Raw genomic sequence first — 27,812 nt, forward strand, 5'->3', positions numbered from 1 at the left:
TCATAAATTCACAACATAATTCAAATACGTTTTCCCCAAGAAACATTCAGAACTGTAACCTCTGTATTTAGTCCCAAATGAAACACAACCCCCTCTTGTTGGCCCTCCCCCGAGCCCTTGCTCCCAGCTACTGTGAGGGAGACTGCGAATGGGAGTGTTGGAGAGGGTACTCACGAGTGAAGAGGTGGTGACCTAGAGGTGGGAAGTGGCAAGCAGGAGATAAATTGAAAGATTACAATAATTAACAGTTTTAAGTTATTAAGCAGTAGTAAGAGGACGTTTGGGCCAGTTCATATCAGTTTTCGTGTCATTATGCTGCAATTGGTTTTGTAGAATCCGAGTATTTCTGAAAAAGAGACACGAGGTCGAAGCTTTTCACCTTGCACTCATCAGGTCAAATTCGCAAGAATATCAAATCTCAAAGAGAACAACAATTTATTCTGAATGAGAAGACGGTGCTGATTGGTTGGCAAGTGGACTTTGTTTCCTGGTGCATTCTCCATGGTAATGCCACTACCAATCAGTTAACTGCCAAGCTTTTGTTTAAATGCAAACCACTCAGGTCGACTCCGATTGGTGAAGGCATTTCCATGGGCAATGCAGGAGGGAATGGATATTCCCCAAGCTTTTGTTTGGATGCAAAAGGTGCAATGTGTAGATATGCTCTTTCTGTTTGCAAAAGACAGGGCCTGATGTGAAAATAATGTAGCTTCTAGCATATGTGCAAGTGAGCTACATTACGAGCCCGACTGATAATCTTAAATTTGTTTACAGTGTAATTCTTAGCACAATCGGAATTGTTTAGCTTTGACAAAGAATCATCCAGACTCAAAACGGTAGCTCCCTTTTCTCTCCACATATGCTGTCAGACCTGCTGAGATTGTCCAGTATTTTCTGAAATGTTGTCCAATCATGGAATCACATATAATGATGGAGGTCATGTTGAGTTTTGCAAGTAAGCATGGGCTGTTTTTTTTATGAGTAGTACTTTGCCTGTTGCAAAACAGCCAAAAGACCTGGGGCCTCACGGTAGCATGGTGGTTAGCATCAATGCTTCACAGCTCCAGGGTCCCAGGTTCGATTCCCGGCTGGGTCACTGTCTGTGTGGAGTCTGCACGTCCTCCCCCTGTGTGCGTGGGTTTCCTCCGGGTGCTCCGGTTTCCTCCCACAGTCCAAAGATGTGCGGGTTAGGTGGATTGGCCATGCTAAATTGCCCGTAGTGTCCTAATAAAAGTAAGGTTAAGGGGGGGTTGTTGGGTTACAGGTATAGGGTGGATACGTGGGTTTGAGTAGGGTGATCATGGCTCGGCACAACATTGAGGGCCGAAGGGCCTGTTCTGTGCTGTACTGTTCTATATCTATATCTAAGTAGGGTGATCATTGCTCGGCACAACATCGAGGGCTGAAGGGCCTGTTCTGTGCTGTACTGTTCTAAATTCTAAATATACATGCTGTTTGATACAATCCACCAGTTGTTAGGACGTTCGGCATACATACCTGGCATCACAGTGGCACTGAAATTCATATACCATGTTACTCATTTGTGTGGTAGACAAAAGTCTTTTTGGCTTGATGACAGCATCGTATGAGTAGATAATATTATTTGTGCTGATCATGCATTGTAGCAATGTGAAACGGCTAACTTCGCCTGTTGCTCAAATATTTGACATACCTCACCCTTCCAAGATAATGAGATAGACTGGGCACTTTTCAGGATAGTTTTAATATGCCCTAATTTGGCATCAAGCTTGCACAGTGAGCAAATGACTCTGTCCCTATTTATAATCCTGCGGAAAACTAATTAATCCTGCTGGAAAGTGCATCTGTATGGTCTCAGGCGAGTGTAGGATAAAACTCTGCAGTGTTGCTGTTGAGGTTACGCAACCTGTTCTCACTGTGTAGTCTTACTTATGGGTGAGTCACTGCAATGTATGCTGCATTGTAAAATTGTTAGATAGCTCCACCTGATGAAGAGAGAATATATCTTAAGCAGACAGGAAAAAATAGGCAGATAGAAGCTTCCCACCACCTTTTAATAACATTCTTTTAAGAATTCTAACAATGTGGTCTCTATCAAAAACTTTAGATACCTTAAAGTAACATTGCTGAAAATAGAACCCAAGACAAAAGATCAATACTTACAGATCAGCAAAAGAGGGCGAAAATTAGGATAACTGAGCACATTAGGGCACCAATGCAGTGCTGGACTAGAACGCACACACTATTATTTAATTAAGTATAGCATCTATCATTTATTAATTGTGTAAATCATGTTTGTATTTATGTTCGGAGTGATGTATCTATCTAATGTTGAGATTGTAATATCCATTTCCAGTAGTTAAAGCAGTCTGAAAACTACCACAGTGAAGTGTTAAATTCCCAACAAAGTACTCGAATTGTAATCTTGACTGATATTTTCACTTAGGTTTCAACAGCTTATTCCACATCACCTGGGAGTGGGCAGGGACTCTTCCATTGCTGCCCAACTATGGTGCCATTGGAAATTTGCCAAGCAGCACTGGGTATCAACGAGGTGTCTCAATGGAGGACAGCGTGGAACTCTGGTGCGATCCGGAAAGGTTTGGAGGAACAGATGGGGAAACAGTATTTGATTTCAGTCAGCGTTTCAGAGCTGCCGCAATTTTTAAAATATAAATTTAGAGTACCCAATTTTTTTTTTCCAATTAAGGGGCAATTTAATGCGGCCAATCCACCTAACCTGCACATCTTTGGGTTGAGGGTGAAATCTACGCAGACACGGGAAGAATGTGCAAACTCCACACGGACAGTGACCCAGGGCCGGGATTCGAACCCCGGTCCTCAGCGCCGTAGATCCAGTGCTAACTACTATGCCACATGCCGCCACCATTTTTAAACATTGTTTAAACATCTTACCATAATGGTGGCTGTAGCAGTGCCTTTTTCTCCTCCTCCCCAGCATTCTCCAATATTTGGGCACCTTGCCTCTTCACATACCTAAGAAACAAAAACCTCATTTAATAACCATGTATTTGGCATGCGTTTGTGAATCAACGGCCAGTGAGCAATTATGGACTCTCATTCAGATGGCCTAGATTTAAATCCCAGCCTGCAATATCTTTTCGAGACAAACAAACTTCTCGGATTCACTGACAAAATTGAGTAATTGTGAAAAGTGCACTCTATTGGTAAATACATGGTGCCGCCTGGTCCAGATCATGCTATACTCATGACTGAAAGGCAATTGAATGAGGGTGAACCTTCAGAGTAAAGGGTTTACCAATAAGCCTTCTCATGTGAGGACTACTTGTCTTTGGTCAGAAGTAAAATAACTAAAAGAAAATTAAGTAAAGTAATCTTTATTGTCAGAAGTAGGCTTACATTAACACTACAATGAAGTTTACTGTGAAAAGCCCCTAGTTGCCAGATTCCGGCGCCTGTTCGGGTACACAGAGGGAGAATTCAGAATGTCCAATTCACCCAACAGCACATCTTTGGGGGCTTTTGGGAGGAAATCTGAGTGCCCAGAGAAAACCCACGCAGACATGGGGAGAACGTGCAGACTCCACACAGACAGTGACTCAAGCCGGGAATCGAACCTGGGACCCTGGAGCTGTGAAGAAACAGTGCTTCCACTGTGTTACCCTAATTCACTCAATGGGGCACGCCATCTCTTTATAATCACTATGACTGCATTTTGATGCAAACTGGAAATATTGAAGGATTTGGGACATAATGTTTTTGTCAATGTCTCTGAAGTTGCCTATTTTGAATAAAATATCTTGGATAAGTGATTTCCTAGTTTCCCTGCCTCTGTTGGCTGCAATGAATTGGGTTGTTTCCCCAAGATAACTCTTGATGGACTCCAGCACACAACTGCCAAACTCAATATCAAATGTTAGCTACCATCACTTAGTCTTCAATCCCTCCAGGTTTAATTGAATAGATAGGTGCACATTATTTTCTTAAAATTAATTCTTGGAATGTGGATGCCGCTGTAGCCAGCATTATTGCCCATCCCTAACTGCCCTCGAGAAGGTGGTGGTGAGCTGCCTTTATGAACCACTACAGTTCATGTGGTGTAGGTACACCTGCAGTGCTGTTAGGGAAGGAGTTCCAGGATTTTGACCCGAGAACAGTGAAGAAACTATTTCAAAGTCAGGTTGGTGAGTGACTTGGAAGGGAACTTTCAGGTTGCAGAGTTCCCAAGTGCCTGTGCCCTTGTCCTTCTAGATGATAGCAGTTGTGGGTTTTGGAGGTGCTGGCTAAGAGGTCTGGGCGAGTTCCTGCCATGCACCTTATAGATGGTACACACGGCTGCCACAGTGTATCAGTGGTGGAGGGAGTGTTTGTTTGTGGACAGGGTGCCAATCAGACGGACTGCTTTGACCTGGATGGTGTCAAACATTTTGTGTGTTGTTGGAGCTGCACTCATCCAGGCAAGTGCAGAGTATTTCATCACATGCCTGACTTGTACCTTGTAAATGGTGGACAGACTTTGGCCAGCCAGGAGATGAGTTACTCACTGCAGCATTCCTAGTCCCTGACCTGCTCCTGTAACCACAGTATATATATGGCTAGTCCAGTTCAGTTTCTGGTCAATGATAACAACCTCCAGGATGTTGATAGTGAGGGATCCAGTGATGGTAATGCCATTGAATGTCAAAGGATGATTGTTAAATTCTCTCTTGTTGGCGATGGACATTACCTAGCGTGGCAGAAATGTTACTTGCCACTTGTCAGCCAAAGCATAGATATGGTCCAGGTTTTGCTGCATTTTGACACTGAGTGCTTCAGTATCTGAGGAATGTTAGAAAACTGATGTAAAATGAAAATAAGAAATGCAATCATTCGCTATGTGTTCGGGTGGTTGTATGGTTGAAGAACAACAAACTATTTTCTAATGGAAATTGTAGAAAGACAAGTTTGCTGAGTTAGTGGAACTAAGGGTTTTGATATGCTGATTAGCCTTGCAACACTACAAACAAATGTTTACCCAAGGTAACAATGAGACAGTGTCAACAGTTAAAGAAAATATGCTAAAAATTCAAAACAGAGTGGGCAGCACAGTGGTGCAGTGGTTAGCACTGCGGCCTCACAATGCTGTTCGATCCTGGCCGTGGGGCACTGCCTGTGTGGAGTTTGCACATTCTTCCCATGTTTGCGTGGGTTTCGCCCCCACAACCCAAAAGATGTGTAGGGTAGGTGGATTGGCCACACTAAATTGCCCCTTAATTGGAAAAAATGAATTGGGTATTCTAAACTCAAAAAAAAATTCAAAAGAGAAGATGGGATGAATTCTACTTACATTCGAAAAGGTGAGCTCACATAATACAAGTAATTAAGAGTAACTTCAGAGTAGGTTAGTTCAGATAAGGAAAGTTCAAAAGGAAAAAAAAAAGTATATCAGAGGCAAACTTACCCTCAGCTGTGCTTGGAGAAAAGCCTATCTGAGAAACCAGTTGTTCTATCCTTTGGCAGAAGCAGCCCCAAAATATATAGGTGCTGGGTATGGTAACAATTGCTAGATTTTGAGTATCATTTTAAAACCAATGGGAAGATGTTTGGGGAGCTTTACTTCTGAGATTAGGTAAATAGAGGGATTTGGGATTGGATATAAATGATGAAGTACTGTGTATAGCTATTAATGTAATTAAGTGTAACTTTAGTTGCCTTTCTTGTGCATTTTACTGTTTAATTAACATTTATATTGTTTAAAACCATTACAAAAACATCTGGAACATCGTTTCCTGGTCTTCACATCTTTCCTCATATTATACCAAACTGCAAATAAGTTAAGAGCAGGCATTCCAAGTTTCTCTTGTGGGATTTGGGATACCCTAGCATTTAATATCAGCTGTGCTTTTAATAGGAGTCACAAATGGCACTAAACATTAAACAATCGCCAGCGAATATCCCCCATTTCTGACGTTATGATGGAAGGAAAGTTTTGATGAAGCAGCTATAGATGGTTAGGCCCAGGACACTACCCTGAAGAACTCTTGCAGTGATGTCCTGGAAATTAGATGACTGACTTCCAACAACCACACCACCTTCCTTTGTGCTAGGTATGACTCTAACCAGCAGTGACTTCCCCTCCCGATTCTCATGGACTTCAGTTTCGCTAGGGCTCATTGCTTTTTTTAAAATAATTTTTATTCAAATTTTTCAACTACAAATTTTCTCCCAACAATAAAATAAACAAGGCATAGAAAAAACAGAAAGAAAAGCCCCTCCCCCAATACAAAGCAATAAATTAACAAAAAAGTAACAAACATATGGTTGCAAAAACAAACCCCCTTAACAGACCCATAATCCACCCCCCCCCCGGTTGCTGCTGAGATTGACCACCCGCTAACACTCCGCCAGGAAATCAAGAAAAGGCTGCCACCGCCGGAAGAACCCTTGCACCGACCCCCTCAGGGCAAACTTCACCCTCTCCAGTTTGATGAACCCGGCCATGTCGTTAATCCAGGATTCCGGGCTCGGGGGCTTCACGTCCCTCCACTGTAAAAGAATCCTACGCCGGGCTACTAGAGACGCAAAGGCCAGAATACCGGCCTCTCTCGCCTCCTGCACTCCCGGCTCCGATGCCTGCAGGTGCTCGCATTCCGGGGCATCTCTGACTGTGTCTATATAAACATTTCTGGAACAAGCCTTTCCATTCACCTGAAGAAGGAGCCGTGCTCCGAAAGCTCGTGTTTGAAACAAACCTGTTGGACTTTAACCTGGTGTTGTAAGACTTCTTACTGTGCTCACCCCAGTCCAACGCCGGCATCTCCACATCATGACCCCAAAGATAGCGAGCCCCCAGCCCGGTTCCACCCTGGAACCGACCACCTTGGACAAGGTCCCCGCCACCCCCTTCCAGAACCCCTCCAACGCCGGACACACCCAGAACATGTAGGTGTGATTCGCCGGGCCTCCCGAACACCTCCCACACCTGTCCTTGAGGAAGTGAACAAACGAATATGATGGACCGTAGGACCCTGAGGGTAATGTGTTCACAGACAGAGAACAAAGGGATGAGCACAGCATGGCTAGGAAGGGGGAGGGGAGCTTTGCCTCGTGGAGAGAATAGTGAAAAGGATGCTGGGGTTACAATGCAAAGTGACCAATTGGGATATAGGGCAGGTCAGGAGGTGTATAGAATGACCAATGGGAAGCTTATATGTGAATCTTACCGTGATTTTGAATATATCTGTAGAGACCCTTTGTCCTCGGTCTCTCTCTTTACTCTGGGCTCTCAGAAGACAGTGTGTGTGTCCTGAGGTCCTATGGATTGAGTCAGCCTTGCAAGTTAGTTATTATTAAATGATATGATACCTGCAAATCCATCTCAGATTTTATTGAATCTAGACTGACAGCAAATTAACCAGGAATCAACATTCTCACCCCCAAAGAACCGGCTCAGCCTGGCCCCAGTCATGTGCGCCCTATGCAGCACCTTCAGCTGAATTAAGCTGAGCCGTGCGCAAGAAGTGGACGAATTCACCCTCCCCAGGGCGTCCGCCTACGTCCCCTCGTCGATCTCCTCCCCTAGCTCCTCCTCCCACTTCGCTTTCAGCTCCTCCACAGAGGCCTCCTCCCCCTCCTGCATCACCTGATAAATTGCCGAGATCCTATCCTCACCGACCCACGTCTCCGAGAGCACCCTATCCTGCACCCCCCTTGGCGGCAATAGCGGAAACTCCGCCACCTGCCGCTTAACAAACGCCCTAATCTGCATATACCTGCAAGTATTCCCGGGGAGGGAGACCCCACTTCCCCTCCAACTCCTCTAAGGTCGCAAACTTCCCGTCGAGGAAAAGGTCCCCCATCCGCCTGATGCCTGCCCTATGTCAACTCAAATACCCACCATCTATTCTCCCTGGTGCAAACCGGTGGTTGCCCCGTATCGGGGTCCAAACTGAGGCCTTCACTTCCCCCCTATGCCGCCTCCACTGCCCCCAAATTTTGAGGGAAGCCACCACTACTGGACTCGTAGAATACCTTGCCGGGGGGAGTGGGAGCAGGGCGTCACCAGTGCCTCCAACCTCGTGCCCACACAGGGTGCTACCTCCAACCTCTTCCATGCGGCACCCTCCCCCTCCATCACCCACCTACGAATCATTGCCACATTCACAGCCCAGTAGTACCCACACAGGTTGGGCAGCGCCAAACCTCCTGCCTCCCTTCTTCGCTCCAGGAATACCCTCCTCACTCTCGGGGTCTTCCACACCCACACGAACCCCAGAATACTCTTATTAACCCTCCTAAAGAAAACCTTCGGAATCAAGATGGGGAGACACTGGAAGAGAAACAAAAACCTTGGGAGCACCGTCATCTTAACCGACTGGACCCTGCCCGCCAAGGAGAGTGGCAGCGCATCCCACCTCCTAAACTCCTCCTCCATCTGTTCCACCCGTCTCGAAAAATTTAGCCTATGTAGGGCCCCCCAGCTCCTAGCTATCTGGATGCCAAGATATCTAAAGCTCCTCTCCGCCCTCTTCAATGGGAGCTCCCCTATCTCCCTCTCCTGGTCCCCGAAGTGCAGCACAAACAGCTCACTCCCCGCCGGATCTCCCCCCCCCCCCCCCCCCGCCGGATCCGCGATGTACAACAGTAAATCATCCGCTTACAGCGACAACCGGTGCTCCCCCCCCCCCGGGCACAATCCCCCTCCAGTTCTTCGAATCCCTCAGCGCCATGGCCCCAGGGGTTCAATCGCTAACGCGAAGAGCAGGGGAGACAAGGGGCAGCCCTGCCTCGTCCCCCGGGACAGCCAAAAGTCCTCCGACCTCCTCCCATTCGTCACCACGCTCGCTACCGGGGCACTATACAGCAGCCTCACCCAGCTAATGAATCCCTCACCAAACTCAAATCTCCTCAACACCTCCCAGCTAGGACTCATTGTTACCACACTCCGTTAAATGCTGCCTTGATTCAAGGACAGTCACTCTCATCTCATCTCTGGATAGATAGATAAAGAAATACAGCACAGAACAGGCCCTTCGGCCCACGATGTTGTGCCAAACTTTTGTCCTAGGTTAATCATAGAATTTTGGACACTAAGGGCAATTTATCATGGCCAATCCACCCAACCTGCACATCTTTGGACTGTGGGAGGAAACCGGAGTACCCGGAGGAAACCCACGCACACACGGGGAGGATATGCAGACTCCACACAGACAGTGACCCAAGTCGAAATCGAACCTGGGACCCTGGAGCTGTGAAGTAATTGTGCTATCCACAATGCTACCGTGCTGCCCTCAAGAACAAATTAATCTACACTCCATAATTCTACCCTAATCCATGTACCTATCCAATAGCCGCTTGAAGGTCCCTAACGTTTCCGACTCAACTACTTCCACAGGCAGTGCATTCCATGCCCCCACTACTCCCTGGGTAAAGAGCCTACCTCTGACATCTCCCCTATATCTTCCACCATTCACCTTAAATTTATGTCCCCTTGTAATGGTTTGTTCCACCCGGGGAAAAAGTCTCTGACTGTCTACTCAATCTATTCCCCTGATCATCTTATAAACCTCTATCAAATCGCCCCTCATCCTTCTCCGTTCTAATGAGAAAAGGCCTAGTACCCTCAACCTTTCCTCGTAAGACCCACTCTCCATTCCAGGCAACATCCTGGTAAATCTCCTTTGCACCTTTTCAAAAGCTTCCACATCCTTCCTAAAATGAGGCGACCAGAACTGCACACAGTACTCCAAATGTGGCCTGACCAAGGTTTTGTACAGCTGCATCATCACCTCATGGCTCTTAAATTCAATCCCTCTGCTAATGAACGCTAGCACACCATAGGCCTTCTTCACAGCTCTATCCACCTGAGTGGCAACTTTCAAAGATCTATGAACATAGACCCCAAGATCTCTCTGCTCCTCCACATTGCCAAACACCCTACCGTTAACCCTGTATTCCGCATTCATATTTGTCCTTCCAAAATGGACAACCTCACACTTGTCAGGGTTAAACTCCATCTGCCACTTCTCAACCCAGCTCTGCATCCTATCTATGTCTCTTTGAAGCCGACAGCAGCCGTCCTCACTATCCACAACTCCACCAATCTTCGTATTATCTGCAAATTTACTGACCCATCCTTCAACTCCCTCATCCAAGTCGTTAATGAAAATCACAAACAGCAGAGGACCCAGAACTGATCCCTGTGGTACGCCACTGGTAACTGGGTTCCAGGCTGAATATTTGCCATCCACCACCACTCTCTGTCTTCTATCGGTTAGCCAGTTTGTTATCCAACTGGCCAAATTTCCCACTATCCGATGCCTCCTTACTTTCTGCACAGGCCTACAATGGGGAACCTTATCAAATGCCTCACTAAAATCTCTGGAGTTCAGCTCTTGCTGTCCACATTTGAACCAAGGTTGTGATGAGGTCAAGAGCTGAGTGATTGTGGTGGAACCCAAATTGAGCCTCAGTGACCAGGTTATTGATAAACTAGTGTTGCTTGATAATACTGCTTATGACGCCTTCCATCACTTTTACTGATGATCGAGCGTAGACAGATGGGGCAATAATTGTTTGGGTTGGATTTGTCCTGTTTCTTTTGTACAGAACATACCTGGACAATTTTCCACATTGCCAGGTTTGTGCCAGTGTTGTAGCTGTACCGAAACAGCTTGACTAGTATGCAGCAAGCTCTGGAGCTAAGCCTTCATTGTTATAGCCAGAATAATGTCAGAGCCCATAGCCTTTGCAAAATCCATCGGTCTTGACAGTACTTCGTTGGCTGTAAAATAATTTGGGACATGGAGCTTGTGAGAGGCATTATATAAATGCAAGTCTTTCACAAAGTTACTAAAATTAACAATAAACAAAAAAAGCACAAAAGGCTGCAGTACTTTACACACTGTGGTACCATGTAACAGGATTTAGATTCAATCTCCCAGTCTGTTGACCTCCTCAATCATACATTGTTTTGTAGGAAAGCCTGGCTGAAGCCCAGGTGCCTCCCCAATGAAAGAGATCAAAGAGACAATAATCTAATGATTGGTTGCATCCCCCCCCCACCCCACCAAACCCCCCCCCCCCCCCCCCCACCCCACCTCCGCTTCTGCAGAATGATATGAGCACATGTCTAAGTCAGTTCTGCTCCTTACTGATTAGGTGCAAAGATTGAAAGAGGGGAGATAGTCATAGTGGATGAAAAGGTGAGAAAGAGTGGGAAGATTCCAGGCTTAATCCTCAGTATGGAACAAGCAGAAGAGGTATCCAATTAGTTTGGGAGTAGGAAGGGGGAGGAATCATTCAGATACTCTGCTCCCACTTGCAATATGGTGACTGGTGGTCTAAAGTGTGTCTGTGGCAGTGTTAGGCAGAGTCGGGAAAAGGACAGGCTAATATGGCCCCAAAGAATGAACTGCTAGTTGTTTACGGTCAAACATGCAGACTAATAGCCATGGCAACATAATTGAGCCCTGCCTCCACTAACAGTATTATACTTATTATACTCCATACATATTAATTACTTTCAGATCACAAGGACAAAAATTGGGGAGGAGTCTAGACAGGAACTACCAATAGCATCTAGTGACCTAAAATTTATACTGCATAAGCTTTTATATTTTATTAATAATAGTGCCTTTTTGACTACCCTGTTCTATATTTGTTTTAAAATGGCTGCCTGAAACTCTCAGCAAGTACTCACAGTGTGCAGATTCAAATTCCGAAGAGTATTCTTCAATTTATTGTAATTTTTTCCAAGGGGAATCTCTGTCTTCAACCATGGAGGTAATCTTAGTCTAGAAATTTAAAATATATTGTGAAAGTATATCATTGCACAAATAGCATCCTCTGTAACACTGAGCTCTCAAGGACCAGATGGCAGTGTTCCACCATCACTGTGACAGAGGTAGATGTGAGCTAATCTGTAATCTATAGCAGTTGCTCAGTCTGGAACAGGCGTGTCCAATATATGGCCTGTGTGCCACAATCTGGCGCAAGCCTGTGTCTGGTTTGTGGACTCACTGTTCAAAGTAGGGAAGTTCAATGAAAGATCCTCCAATCACAGGCCACTTCTCTCCTGTGTCTGCTGCTGATAGCCTCAAGAATCTATAAGCAGCAAATAGAAGTGTGAAGGTGAGTGGCTTCTTTTTTGTTTTCAGTGTGAACTCTCAGTCATTGACTGTGCTCATCGTACAGGCACACAAGGAACACAGAGGTCAAGGTGGCAAAGCAGGACAAGGAACCTGCAATGAAGAACAGCAGTCACAGCAACAACGCTTGCCGAATGGGCCAGCTGCCAGGGTGGAACAAGGAAGCTCATCTTGGCACCATCATAGCCAACCAGAATTCTGTTCAATTCTTGTACCTCTAACAGTAAAATTGTCCACTTTTAGATCTTGATAAATAATAATAATCTTTATTATTGTCACAAGTAGGCTTACATTAACACTGCAATGAGGTTTCTATGAAAATCCCCTAGTTGCCACATTCTGCCACCTGTTTGGGTACATTGAGGGAGAATTCAGAATGTCCAATTCACCTAACAGCACGTCTTTCGGGATTTGTGGGAGGAAACTGGAGCACCCGGAGGAAACCCACGCAGACATAGGGAGAATGTGCAGACTCCGCACAGACAATGACCCAAGCGGGAATCAAACGCGGGACCCTGGCGCTGTGAAGAAACTGTGCTAACCACTGTGCTACTGTGCCATCCTAATAATAGTAATCTTTATTAGTGTCACAAGTAGGCTTACATTAACGCCACAATGAAGTTACTGTGAAACGCCCCTAGTCGCCACACTCCGGCACCTATCCGGGTACACTGATGGAGAATTCAGAATGTCCAATTCACCTAACAGCACGTCTTTTGGGACTTGTGGTAGGAACCTGCAGCACCCGGAGGAAACCCACGCAGACACAGGGAGAACGTGCAGACTCCACACAGACAGTGACCCAAGCCGGGAAATGAACCCAGGTCCCTGGTGCTATGAAGCAACAGTGCTAATCACTGTGCCCTATAAGGATCTGTGCCTGGGCCTCAACTATTCATTATATTCATTAGTGGTTTAAGTAAAATTAATATAGAGCCATATATCCAATTTTGCAAATAAAACAAAGATTTGGGTAGTTGGGTGCATAAAATTCCAGAGAAATGGAGATTGGCTTTGTCGAACTTGCTTCATTTTTATTGGACGGCGAATGTGGACAAGGGGCTGCAATGGTGCGAAGGAGAAGGGGTAGAGTGGGTTAGGATGGAGAAGCGGTCTAGTTTGAGGGCTACGGTGATGGCAGCGTTGCCAATGGCTCCGAGTAGGCATTCAGGGAGCCCAGTGGTGCAGTCCACGGTGAAGATATTGAACCAGTTGAGGAGGCACTTTAGGGTGAAAGGGATGTCGGTGTTTGGGGGGGGGGGGGGGGGGGGGGGGGGGAATGATGCAGATGCATCGTGTATACAGGAGGTGGAGGGAAGTGGGGCTGGTCAAGGTGAGGGATTTGGTTTGGAGGAAGGGTTCACCAGTCTGCAGGAGCTAAGGGAGAGGGTAGAGCTGCCGAGGGGCAGTGAGTTCAGGTATTAGCCGGTTAGGGACTTTGCGTGAAAGGTCTGGAGGCGATTCCCTAGGTTGTCGGGATACACCCTGCTGAAGCAACTGCTGCTCCTGGATGTGGAAGTGGAGGGAAGAATTGGGGATATATACAAGTGGCTGGGGGAGCAGGGAGGCGAGCAGGTGGTGAAGATCAAGGAGAAATGGGAAGGGGAGATTAATTGGGGAGTATGGAGTTAGGCACTGCGTAGGGTAAACGGGATCTCCTCTTGTGCAAGGATGAGCCTGATACAGTTTAAGGTGGGGCGCAGGGTGCATATGACTTGGGCGGGAACGAGTGGTTTCTTTCAGGGGGTAGCAGGTGAGTGTGAGAAGTGTGGGCGGGGGCCAGCGAATCACGTGCACATGTTCTGGAGTTGTGAAAAATTGGGAAGATTCTGGACGGGAGTGTTCGCGACCTTAGCCAGGATAGTGGAGGAGGAGGTGGACGCAGACCCTTTGGTGACGATATTTGGGGTTTCAGAGAAGCCAAAGCACATGGAGAGGAGGAAGGCCAATGTCTCTGTTATAACCTGCCTGCTTACCACTGGCTGCGGACTAATGGCAATCCGATAATCCTTAGGGAGTATGAGCTTCCCCAATGAGGGGGCGGAGAAATCATTAGCAAATTCCCTGCATAAATAGAGCTGGCCAGTTTGGAACCAGCTAGAGAGGAGTGAGCAGTAAGGGCGTTACTGCTGCTGTTGTGTATATATACACGTTATTGTAAATAAATGTTATTTCTTTCTATTCTACAACTCATGCTGGATTATTCGTGGCCCTCACAAAACTGGCGACGAGGGTTAAAGTGGATAGCTATCTACGCTGCTGACCCCACCTCCCTGGATTTTTGTTGGATACAGGTTAGAAGTGTTTTTTCTGTTACACCATGTCTCTGTTTGGATGTCTTTGATGCTGCGCTGGAAAGTTGGAACCAGTACGCACAACGGATGCGTTACTATTTCCGAGAAAACAACATCACCGAAAAGAACGGCAAGTGGTCATTTTGCTCACCGCCTGTGGACCGCAAATGTTTGGGGTGATTAGGAGCCTTACGTACCCAGCTGTGCCAGACACCAAGACGTTTGATGAACTTGTGAACTTAGTGGTGCAAGATTTTAACCCGACCCTGTCCACGATAGTCCAGCATTAACAGTTTAATATCGCTGAGAGGACCCCAGGAGAATCCCTTGCAGAGTTTCTATCCAGGCTACGCAGGATTGCGGAGTACTGTGACTATGGTGAGACCTTGTCAGAAATGTTACACAACCGTTTGGTTTGCGGTATTCACAATGCGGCCACCCAGAGAAAGTTGTCAGCTGTGCCAACACTGACTTTTCAACAGGCCATTCAAATAGTATTGTCCCGAGAGAGCACAGAACGAAGAGTGCAGGAGCTACAGGGAATGGAGGTGCACGCCTTGGGGCGCAACACCTTCCGTCCAAAAGCGTCTCCCCGCACCCCTGCTGTACCTTGGGCGGGGCGGCGTCCGGATCGACGCCAGTGGCCGCCGGACGTTCCTCCCCGAAGGCAGCCTTCTCCAGAACCAATGGATGAGGAGCCATGTCAGTGTTGGACTTGTGGGCGCCGACCCCATCACAGATGCCGATCCTGGGGGCGTGAGAGGCGCCGTCGTTTCAACAGAAACTGGGACCAGCCTAGGGGCCGTACCTTCCATTTGGATGAACCTGTGGCGACTACTCCCGAGGACGTGGAGACTGAGGACGACTGCCTGCAGCTGCATTGTGTGGCAGCTCCCCATGTGGCCCCCATTAAGGTGACAGTACGGGTCAATGGTCACCCGCTTAAGATGGAGGTGGACACTGGCGCAGCGGTCTCAGTGTTCGCCCAGAGGACATTTGACCGCATTAAGCAGGGTATACAGACCCTTACATTAACTGACACACCAGCCAGGTTGGCCACCTACACAGGGGAACCATTCGACATTTTAGGAACTACGATGACCCCTGTTGTTTATGGATGCCAGGAGGGGCATTTACCACTTATCGTGGTGCGCGGCCACAGGCCCTGCCTGTTGGGTCGGGCCTAGTTGCGCCATTTGCGGCTGCAGCGGCAGCACATCCGCCAAACAGGTTCTGGAGGGTTGACAGAGGTACTAGGATGGTACCCAGATGTATTCCAGCCCTGTTTGGGGAAAATAAAAGGGGCCGTAGCCCGTATCCAAGTCGAACCACGCCGTGTTATTTCCGGGCGCGGCCGGTGCCTTACACCTTGCTCGAGAAGGTAGAAGGGAACCTCACTCGTTTGGAGTCCTTGGGTATTATCAGGCCCGTCCGTTTTGCTGACTGGGCAGCACCAATTGTACCTGTAATGAAGCCAGATGCCACAGTTCGCTTGTGCGGCGACTATAAACTTACAGGGAATACGGCTTCCCGGCTCGACCGATATTCAATGCCTCGCATAGAGGATCTCTATGTGAAGCTTGCAGGCAGACTCTCGTTCACGAAATTAGATACGAGTCACGCCTACCTACAGTTGGAGCTTGACCCTGCCTCCCGGCCATATGTAACTATTAATACACACCAGGGCCTGTATGAATATACACTGTTGCCCTTTGGGTATCCTCTGCCTGCGCTATTTTTCAATGCGTCATGGAGGGCACCTGGAGAGGTTTACCGCGTGTCGCTGTCTACTTAGAAGACGTTTTGATTACAGGGACGTCGGAGCAGGAACATTTGGAAAATTTGGAGGCTGCCATTAGACGCTTTTCAGAGGCTGGAGTCCATTTACGTCTTACAAAGTGTATCTTTCAGGCGAAGGAAATAGTCTACCTGGGTTATCTGGTGGCCGCGAAGGTTTGCACCCCGTTGCAGAGAAGGTGCGCGCAATTCAACAGGACCCCGCCCCGACTGACACTTTGCATCTTTGTTCTTTTCTCAGCCTCATAATCTATTACGGGAAGTTCCTCCCCAATCTGGCAACTACGCTGGCCCCGTTGCACCTTCTGCTAAAGAAGAATCACACCTGGGTTTGGGGTCAGCCACAAGAAACCTCTTTCCGGTGGGTAAAACAACAATTGTTGTCATCTGGGTTACTAACCCACTATGATCCTGGAAAGCCTTTGCTCATCACGTGTGATGCATCCCCGTATGGTATTGGGGCCGTCCTGTCCCACAAGATGGAGAATGGGGAAGAGCGACCGATAGCTTTTGCCTCCCGCACATTGACTGCAGCAGAAAAGAAGTATGCGCAGATCGAGAAGGAGGGCCTGGCAGTGGTCTTTGCGGTGAAACGCTTCCACCAGTATGTGTATGGCCGCCACTTCACTATCGTGACTGATCATAAGCCTCTGCTGGGACTTTTCTGAGAGGATAAGCCAATACCGCCCATTGCTTCCGCATGGATCCAGCACTGGGTTTTGTTGCTCGCTGCCTACAAGTATTCTCTGGAGCAAAACTAGGTACCCAGATAGCGAATGTCGACGCACTGAGCTGATTGCCTTTATCGACTGGCCTCTTGTCGACCCCCACGACCGGTGAGGTGGTTGCAAGCCTAAATTTTATGGGCTCCTTGCCTGTCATGGCATCACAGATCCGTGAGTGGACTCAGACGGAGCCAGTCCTGTCAAAGGTTAGGCACATAGTCCTGTATGGTGGGCAGCATAGACAGCTCCCAGGTGAGTTTTAGGCATTTTCCTCCAAGCTGTCAGAATTTAGCATGGAAGACAATATCCTCTTGTGGGAGACGTGTGATTGTCCCGGAAAAAGGACAGGAGCTGATACTAAGGGACTTGCACAATGGGCATCCGGGTGTGACCAAAATGAAAATGTTGGCCCGGAGTTATGTCGGTGGTCAGGCCTCGACACCGACATTGAGAAGGTGGCCAAAACTGCTCCATTTGCCAGGAGCATCTTCTGCCAGCCGCGCCCCTACATCACTGGGAATGACCAGGGCGGCATTGGGCACACCTGCATGCGGATTTCGCCGGCCCTTTTCAAGGATCCATGTTCCTTCTATTAATCGACGCCCAGTCTAAAAAGAGGTGCATAAGATGGTAGGCACAACGTCCTGCGCAACAATCGAGAAGATTAGTTTGTCTTTCAGTACCCATGGCCTCCCCGAGGTGCTAGTCACGGACAACGGCATTCCGTTCACAAGTGAGACATTTGCAAGGTTCATGAAGATGAACAGTATACGCCATATCCGCACCATTCCATACCACCCGGCTTCCAATGGGTTGGCGGAGCGTGCAGTGCAGACATTCAAACGAGGCCTAAAGAAGCAGTCTTCCGGGTCTATGGACACGAGACTGGCTCATTTTTTGTTTTCATATAGGACCACTCCACATGCGGTGACTGGAGTAGCTCTTGCAGAACTCCTAATGGGCCGGAGACTTCGCACCCGCCTTAGCATGGTTTTCCCGGACATTGGCGCAAAAGTACACCGCACTCAAGAACGGTAGGGACATGGTTTTTCTCGGCATCGGCTGATTCGTCAGTTTGCGCCCGGTGACCCAGTGTTCGTTCAAAATTTTGCTGGTGGTGCCCAGTGGGTCCCTGGCGTTACCCTTCGCCGAACGGTCCCTATCTCTTACCAGGTGCAAGCACAGGGTCATCTCCAGCGCAAGCATGTACACCACGATCAATCCAGAAGACCATCTTTTCCAAAGATTCCCCGCCCCCGGAGCTCATTTCTACAGCCACAGAGACCAGACACTCAAAGCCTGCGCAGGTCGTTGCAGAACCGCGTGGCGATAGGGATGCCGAGATGGCAGATGCAGCGGACTCCGAGATGCAGACACAGGACGCCTCAGAGGGGGAGTCCTCAGGCCCAAGGGCTGTGAATGTACAACCGTTACACCGTTCATCATGGAACCGCCGTTCTCCGTCTCATTACACGCCGCCCGATCCAGCGCCTCATCCAAATTGTGACCTACCTGCTTACCACTGGCTGTGGACTAATGGCAATCTCACAATCCTTCAGGAGTGTGAGCTTCCCCAGTGAGGGAGGCGGAGAAATCATTAGCAGATTCCCTGCATAAATAGAGCTGGCCAGTTTGGAACCAGCTAGAGACGAGTGAACAGCAAGGGAGTTACTACTGCTGTTGTGTATATATGTTATTGTAAATAAATGTTATTTCTTTCTATCCTTCAACGCGTGCTGGATTCTTCATGGCCCCTCACAAAAGCCTCTCTGATTGCACAGCGGCGAATTTTACTGGAGTGGCAGTCGGCATTGCGACGTGGCTGGGTGACCTGTACGACTTCCTGCGGTTAGAGAAGATAAAGTGTGAGTTAAGGGGGGTTTGAGAAAAGGTGGGAGATGTGTGTGATCGTGTTTGAGGAGCTGTTCAAAAAATCTGTACTGATTGTATAGTTGATTGCTGGGAAGTATGTTTCCTGGGGTGTTTATTAACTGTAACCTGTTTTAATACATGTTTGTAATAAAATACATTAAAAATTAAATTCCTGAGAAACCCTGATAAATTGAATGAGTGAGCAAAACTGTTGCAAATGGATTTCCATGCCGTGAAATTTGATGCCATCTATTTTAGGCCAAGAATAGATCTGAGTATTATTTAAATTACGCAATGCTTTTTTATATTAGAACAGCACCTGCACTTCAAAAATACTTGATTATAAAGGATTTTGCAATGTCCTATAGAAGTGAAGGTGCAAATGAATGCAAATGTTTTGTTTGAGAATAGCAGAGGTCAGATTTAGGTGTCTGTGTACACAAAATGTAATACTCAGGTGCAAATAATAATCAAAAAAGCTAATGAAAGGCCTTTATAATTAGAGGGCTAGAATAGAAAATGGAAGTTTTGCTACAACTATACAAAACCCTGGTTAGGCCACATGTGGAATACTTTGAACAGTTCTGGCAACCACATCTCAAATCGCATACCCTGGCCTTGGAAGAATTGCAGTGCAAATTCACCAAAGTGTCACCAGGGCTCTAAGGATTAGGTTATGAGGAGTGATTACATGAACTTGGCTTTTATTCCCTGGGCTCGTATTCCCTGGAATATTGAAAATTAAAGGGTCATTTGATTGAAACGTGAAGGATTTTTAAAGTAAAGAAAATCTGTCTTCCTGCTGGTGGGGCAGTTAGGCCAATGAGGTATAACCTTAAATTTAAAGCCATGCCATTGAGAGACGTTAGGATTCACTTCCTCATGCAAGGGGTGATAGATGTGTGGAATACTCTCCACCTCCAAGACAGTAAACCCTAGCTGAAATTGTAAGTGATAAGAAATCCATTTCAACACATACCCATTACAAAAAACCTGGGAACTGTGTGAGTCAACCATGCACAGTGTACCACTTTGGGCAGCACGGGAGCACAGTGGTGAGCACAGTTACTTCACAGCTCCAGGGTCCCAGGTTCGATTCCCAGCTTGGGTAACTGTGCGGAGGCTGCACATTCTCCCGTGACTGCGTGGGTTTCCTCCGGGTGCTCCGGTTTCCTCCCACAGTCCAAAGATGTGCAGGTTAGGTGGATTTGCCATGCTAAATTGCCCTTGATGTCCAAAAAGGTTTGGTGGGGTTACTGGGTTATGGGGGATAGGGTGGAGGTGTGGGGTTTTCTTTCCAAGGATCGGTGCAGACTCCTTCTTCTGCATTTTACTTCTATGTCTAATTCTATGTCGATGTCTATATAACTATTCTAATCAAATAATTCTCAATGAGCAGCGTAGACTCTAAACAAACTGCAGCTGGTAACGGTTAATTTTCAATGGTGGAGAGCTTATTTAGCAACAATAAATAGACCATTCCATTAAAAATTCACTTGCACTAAAATGGACAAACCTTAACTTTTACTGGTAGGTTTAGTGTATAGTCAATGGGGAAAAACAGCATGCATTTCAAAAGTATTAGTAAGATTATAGTGAATCTTCCGCAGAACATTCTTACTCAGACTGCTTCTTACTGATTTTTTAAGAAAACTGAATTGCAAGTTGCCATTCAATTTGCACGTTAATAACAGTGAGTACTAATATCCTCACTGTTATTTATAGCCACAAAATCTGGGCTGTGGTTTTTTTCAGTTCTGAGGAAGCGTCTGTACTAAAAACATCAACTGATCTTTTATTCTCTACAGAACGTGACTGACCTAGTGTTTCCAGGGTTCCCTGTGCTTGTGTTTACAATTCTTTTTATAATGTTTTTCCAAAAGACACAAAATTGTACCTTTCTCCTTTTTGACGCTTCAGGTTGCCCTTATATTCTTCCCATGATTTCTTGTCTGATAATTCACCGGACAGAAACTCCTGCAGGTCAGGCCCCTCTTTTAGGAATCGCTTCTTTTCATCTGGCACTGCACTGAAAGTCCTCAGCTGGCTACAGATGAGACGAGCAGAGGCCTGAAATATGTCAGGCAATTAACAAATATTCCATATTTTTAAAGAAAAGGTTATCTTGATGCAGCAATGAAATACAGCATAGACATATACTTTTACACAGCATGACTCAAACATTAGAACCATTCCTATTAGCCACAGATTATCATCAAATTCACACAAACCATGTGCAATTCACTCCACTCAAACCATTACATTTTCTGAGGTGAGGTTCTGTGAAGGTCATCTAGATTCCACTGGTCAGCTCAATTGAACAAATCTGTGGAACTTTATACATTAGTCATTCATTACTAGTAATAAATAAAAACAGAACATCCTGGAAAAGCTCAGCAGGTCTGCCAGCATCTATGGAGAGCGCAACGTTTCGAGTCCGTATGATGCTTCTTCAGAGCTCTGAAGAGTTATACAGACTCAAAATGTCCTCCACTGATGCTGCCAGACCCGAGTTTTCCCAGCATTTCTGCTTTTACTCAATTTCCAGAATCTGCAGTAATTTGCTTTTATTTTAGTCATTTGCTATTGCTGCTTTCTTCAGATGAGAGTTTTCCAACATTCTAGAGAAATTATAGCATTGCACAGTCACCACAAATAGCAGGGCAGTCAATAGTTTAATCTGCTGAAAAATCTTTAGAAACCAACTTGTAACTAGCTATCCTGTTATGAGATCTTCCTTGTCTGTCCACAAATTACAAAAGAATCTGCTGATAATGTTTGAGATTCTATATTTTAAATTTGAGGATGCTGCAATAGAACATAGAACATAGAACAGTACAGCCCTCAATGTTGTGCCGAACAATGATCACCCTACTTTAAACCCATGTAACCCGTATACCCGTAACCCAACAATCCCCCCATTAACCTTACACTACGGGCAATTTAGCATGGCCAATCCACCTAACCCGCACATCTTTGGACTGTGGGAGGAAACCGGAGCACCCGGAGGAAACCCACGCACACACAGGGAGGACGTGCAGACTCCACACAGACAGTGACCCAGCCGGGAATCGAACCTGGGACCCTGGAGCTGTGAAGCATTGATGCTAACCACCATGCTACCGTGAGGCCCGTGAGGACAATGTTGATTGTCAGTGTACTGTTTCTGAACTATGTTGGTCCAGATTTGCATGAATGATGTTTGGGTGGCGAAAAGGAAAGAGCTAGCTGCCAGAGAGAAATACAAGTAAGAATCATGCTTCAGAAAGAGATTTACCTGCAGCCAGCTTCCGTTACCCTATGAATAGCTGTCTAGTGTTGGAAATGTTTTATTGTATCCACCAGCTTGGTTAAGATAAATGAAAGCAATGCCATGTAGATACTAAAACACTGCTGGGGAGTGTGATTCACCCTCATACCATCCAGGACCAGATTATTAAATGAATGCAATCCACCTCGGTTACACCTTCCTCTCATTTCACTTTCCTATATCACAGTTCTTGCAATGTTTGAAGCAGACTACAGCATAATCCGCATCGAACAGTATTTGAAACAGACTACAGTATAACCTGCATCGAATAGTATTTTCAAAGTTAAAGCTGCAGGCACCTGGGTGAAAAGACATTGTGAACGTCTAAATCTCTTATTTGCTAAAAACATGTGTACAGCCAGAAACAAAGGGTGGAGGAATGACAATCATCAGATATGAGGAAAAAAGCTCCAGACAGGCATGCCAGGGAAACTGAGAGATGGAGAAGTTGGAAGAGTCCTGTTGGCACGGCTGGGTTCTTAAAGAACAAAATTTTTGCTTTCTGCAGATATTCTCCTAATCATTTAGCTGTAATTATTAGGTCTTCTGTCTCGCTGGCCCTTTAGCCCAACGGAAACCATGCCTTGCTGCAGTAGACCATAGAATATTGCTGCTTCTGATGGCAATCCAGCACATCGACAGCAACATAGCCCATACAATGCCAGTATGGGAGTGAGCTTGTGGCCTGTGTCTGGTAAGTAATGGACATACAAGCAATGACAGCAGAAGTAGGTCCTGCATGGGCTTCAGCATCATTGGGACATATGCCATCTCTATCCTCAAGAGCTCCATCAGCACCATCCCACTCACAAATCTCAAAACCTTCTGACACCGAAGCAGTAAGAATTTATAAATGGCATGTAAGGAGCTTTAGGTAAAATGGATAGTCGTGGTGATAAGTAGTAGTAATAGGGCACAACAAAGCAATATGTCTACTATTGGTATGTTCCAATATCCCTTATCCAATATCTGTTATCCCTCTCATACTATGATCGATGTTTGCAACTGTCCTTTTCCGGAGGATGTCAGAGATATAACAGATTAACTCAGTACTGTACTGTTAGAAAGTAAGACAAAGGACCATGAAGGGCATTTATTGTGGCATACAGGATTCAATATTTTAGATGCACAGGTCTTTTTAAATTCTCGGCTAATTTCCCATATCCCCAGTTTCAAAGCAGTGTAAGTAACTCCGAGCCAAAAACGTTTCACAGAATCGCAACCCTGCATAATCATTCACCTTCATTCTTTCCACTTGAGGAACACCATATAGGCTCAGCTTTGGTGGTGGCTTACAGAGCATAGGGACATATAGACAGACCTGTCACTGTACGAAGCAAGCAGGGCTTCCAGTGGACAAAGAAGAAAGTTATAAAGAGCAGAATTCACCAGCAGATAATCTCTCCAAACATTTCCAATTTGCCTTTCACAGAGATACCAAGCTGGATTCTCCGAGCCTCCGTGCCGAATGGGCGTTTACGCCGAAATCCGGTCCGACGCTGCTCCCGCTCAGGAGTCTCTCGCGTGTGAACAACGCGGCTCGGGTAGGGGGCCATTGACAGAGCCCCCAACCCGCCCATCCGCAATTCTCCAAGGAAAACTGACCGAGTTCCCAACAGCGTGGTTCTATCGAACGTTGGGAGCGGCCGGTGGTTGCGGCCGCCCTGGTGGGGAGTGGGGGGGCCTCATGGACGGCCGGGAGTCACGGACCCGCACAATCTCAGGGGGGCCTTCTTCTGGTGCCACTGCAGACCGCCGCCGCACGCATGCCTGGACTCATGACCGGAAATGCTGGGCCCCGTATCCACAGCCAAAGCTACGAGAAGCACTCCGGGGCCCTGCCAGACCCCTTGCAGGTAGGAGAATCTCAGGACTTTGTTAAGGAACATAGAAAACATAGAAAAATACAGCACAGAACAGGCCCTTCGGCCCAAGATGTTGTGCCGAACCTTTGTCCTAGATTAATCATAGATTATCAGAGAATTTACAGCGCAGAAGGAGGCCACTCGGCTAATCAAGTCTGCACCGGCTCTTGGAAAGAGCATCCTACCCGTGGTCAACACCTCCACCCTATCCCCATAACCCAGTAACCCCACCCAACACTAAGGGCAATTTTGGACACTAAAGGCAATTTATCATGGCCAATCCAACTAACCTGCACACCTTTGGACTTTGGGAGGAAACCGGAGCACCCGGAGGAATGCACACACGGGGAGGATGTGCAGACTCCACACAGACAGTGCCCCAAGCTGGGAATCAAACCTAGGACCCTGGAGCTGTGAAGTAATTGTGCTATCCACAATGCTACTGTGCTGCCCTCAAGAACAAATTAATCTACACTCCATTATTCTACCGTAATCCATGTACCTATCCAATAGCCGCTTGAAGGTCCCTAATGTTTCCGACTCAACTACTTCCACAGGCAGTGCATTCCATGCCCCCACTACTCTCTGGGTAAAGAACCTACCTCTGACATCCTCCCTATATCTTCCACCATTCAGCTTAAATTTCTGTCCCCTTGTAATGGTTTGTTCCACCCGGGGAAAAAGTCTCTGACTGTCTACTCTATCTATTCCCCTGATCATTTTATAATCCTCTATCAAATCGCCCCTCATCCTTCTCCGTTCTAATGAAAAAAGGCCTAGCACCCTCAACCTTTCCTCATAAAACCTACTCTCCATTCCAGGCAACATCCTGGTAAACCTCCTTTGCACCTTTTCCAAAGTTCAGAGTAAACCGCTGTTGTTGGGACATAGCCCCATTACTGGAGAATCCCGCCCACTGCTTTGGAGGGGGAAATCTAAATTAATCCCAGTGGTCTATTTACGACCGTGACTATCCTTTTTATTCAAAGCTCTTTACACTCCTGGTATAAATTCTTGCTGCTTCAATGTCAGAAGGTTGTGAGTTGTGTGGATGGGGCGGTGCGAATGGAGCACTCGAGCACATAGGTGGCACTTACCTCAACTATACTCTTTGATTCGGTCAAGCGATAGTGAATTGAGTTTGGGATTACAATCTCCCCACTATGTCACATTTTTGGCTTCCAGTCATATCACTCGTCGCATCAAATTCAATTTTGCACCGCACATGATATGGAAAATGCTGCACACAGAGAAAGAACAACTAACAACATAATGACCCCAAAGTTCAGGCGCCACGAACTCGGTCTGATCTTCATCCCCATCCCCATCCCTGTGGCCGGGAACCGGCACCCCGGAAAGGCCCTGATCCCGGTGCTCTGCCCGGGCTCTGACTCACCTGTGCCAGCCGGCGCCGAGCAGCCGAACACCAGCCCAGTTGCAGCAGTTTCATGTCGGCCTCAGCGACAGGGCCGGCTGCCGGCACCAACTCCAGTCACAGCGCCGCCCTCTGGTCTCAACAGCAGGAGCCGCCTGTGTCATTGCCTGTCTGACTGGACTGGACCGACGGTTTGGACACTGGGTTGATTAACCTCCTGGTACAAAGTGTTCAGTTCGTCTGATTTTTGTTTTAGAGGATTGCAGTTAATGTTCTGTAATATTTTACATCGATGCAGGAGAAGACGTGAAGAAGTTTGGCTTTGCCTTTCACACGCTCAGGGCAGCCAAGGTTTTGCAACCACGGGGTTTCTTTAGGACCTGCAGGCACTTGACATATGGGCAGTAAAAGAAATGGGAACGTGGTGGCCTAGTGATAATGTCACTGGATTAGTAAAGCAGGGGCCCAGGCTAAATGCTTGGCAGAGACACGGGATTAATTAATTACCATCATTCTGGAATTGAAACTAGTCTCAATGATGGTAACTATTAAACTATATAAAAATATATCTGGTTCATAATTGTCCTTTAAGGAAGGAAATCTGCCAATCTTACCTGGTCTGGCCTACATTTGACTCCAGAGCCACAGCTATGCAGTTTACTCTATCAGCCCTCTGAAATGGCCCAGCAATTAGGACTGGCAACAAATGCTGGCCTTGCCAGTGATGCCAAATCCTATGAAAGAGTTAAAAAGCTACAGTTATTTGGGGGAATAGCAAGTCCCAAAACTACAAATACATTAAAGGACGGAAAATTTGCTTGATTTAGCAAGGAATTTCATCCCGTATAAAGTATTTAAAAATAGTGGGGTGCAATTGTGACAGAGCGGAACAAAATTAAAAATTAATACATAAGAGGTATAGGCAAAAACCTAACCATCAGCTATAAATAAATATCAGCGATACTAAACTAACGAATAAAAATAAATAGGAATCTCATCTTTCCCCATGCCATCTCTAAACACATCCTGTCCTTGAAACCCACACATCCTGCTGTTTGACCCCTTCCATTAAACTGTTGACAGCACAATCTCTATTCCTGGCCCCCACTACTTTCAGACATAGGCATTTCCTCTTCCAAAACCAGCCTACTCTTCATTGTTTCTTATGTGGCATTTTGGTACCTGCATTTTCAGCCACTTTTCTTCCATCATCTGACATCCCCTTCTCCAGCAATTTGGGCCTTTTCCCCGCCAACCCTTCTTTATCACGTGTCCCCTTGCTTGATGTTTATTCTTTGCTCACTGCTCTTAGACATTTCTGAGCACATGTCAGGTGCTGTAGAAGAGTAAGATGTTTTTCTCTGCTTCTTTTTGCGCATTCTATTTCCAATTCAGATTTTTTTTGTCTTCTTTCTCATTGCAAGTTATTTACTTTTTGTGTGATTAACCCAGAAGCAAAACTGATAGTAAGCAACGGTTAAATCACAAATGCATGAGTAGCGAAAACTAAGAAATCATATGAAAATATTTTCCTAATGTCAAACCAGGCCTCATTTATACATTGGACCAAAAATCTGGTACAGGGGCAGCTAGCCAGGTGAGGCACCTGACATGGAGTATAGTATGCACACAATAGTGAGGAGCAGAGACCGCAGGTGGCACATAGTTGTGCAGAACCATGGCACATTCATTTTTAATTGCCAAAATATGAGCCACATTATTGTATTATGAGTAGCTGAATTTGATGGGAGTTTCTGCCAGAATCGAATCCCACTGATTGAACATAATAAAAACAGAAAATGCGTGGAAAACTCAACAGGTCTGGCAGCATCTGTGGAGAGGGAACAGATGTAACGTTTTGAGTTCAACATAACTTCTTAGGACTGAAGAAGGACAATTATTTTCTATCCTTTGAGTAATGCACTATTTGTCTCTTTCAAATCTACTCAGTTCATAATAACACTGAAAACAATAAAAATAAGGTTGATGATGGGATTACGCATTGTTTCATGAGGTATATTGCTGCACACGAGCATACGTCTGGAAAAGGTCACCAGCTGCCATTGTACCGGGAATACATTTCATTGAAGGTTGATGTGGAAGATGCATTTACTGTACTTGAATAATGTTCACTTGGTTGTTCATTTGTGCGAAGTAAATGTAAGTCTTTCTTTTTCATTGGATTTTAGCGACATCATACCTATCCAACCTTATGAATGCATGTTTGCGTCCCTTGATATGTCCCGGCGAGCAATTATAATTATATAAATGCATGTGTGCCTTCAACTGACTCCAACAGAGTCGGTGCAGACTCGATGTGCCGAATGGTCTCCTTCTACACTGCAGTATAGGGATTCTATGAAACAATTCATTTGGAGCCAATTTATTCCTGTCAATAGTCAGGAAGTTTTGTGAAACAAATTAATCAAAGGAAGAAATAGTTTTTTTAAAATATGCCATTCAAACTATTTAAATGCACGAATGA

The 27,812-nt window shown here is 46.3% G+C and overlaps 1 protein-coding gene across 1 annotated transcript in view; it reads right to left on the minus strand.

Moving 5' to 3' along the window:
• lias (lipoic acid synthetase) overlaps positions 1-25,501 on the minus strand; it is a 60,890-nt gene extending 35,389 nt beyond the window's left edge. The window contains exons 1-4 of the mRNA XM_038791395.1: positions 25,349-25,501; positions 20,675-20,847; positions 11,642-11,735; positions 2,896-2,976 (exon numbers count right to left, since the gene is read on the minus strand). Of these exons, the coding sequence (XP_038647323.1) occupies positions 2,896-2,976; positions 11,642-11,735; positions 20,675-20,847; positions 25,349-25,402 (402 nt within the window). The 5' untranslated portion in view covers positions 25,403-25,501. The remainder of the gene's footprint in view (positions 1-2,895; positions 2,977-11,641; positions 11,736-20,674; positions 20,848-25,348) is intronic.
• Positions 25,502-27,812: the final 2,311 nt, after the last annotated feature.

This window comes from Scyliorhinus canicula, chromosome 3 (genome assembly GCF_902713615.1).
Source record: "Scyliorhinus canicula chromosome 3, sScyCan1.1, whole genome shotgun sequence".
NCBI classification, from domain to species: Eukaryota; Metazoa; Chordata; class Chondrichthyes; order Carcharhiniformes; family Scyliorhinidae; genus Scyliorhinus; species Scyliorhinus canicula.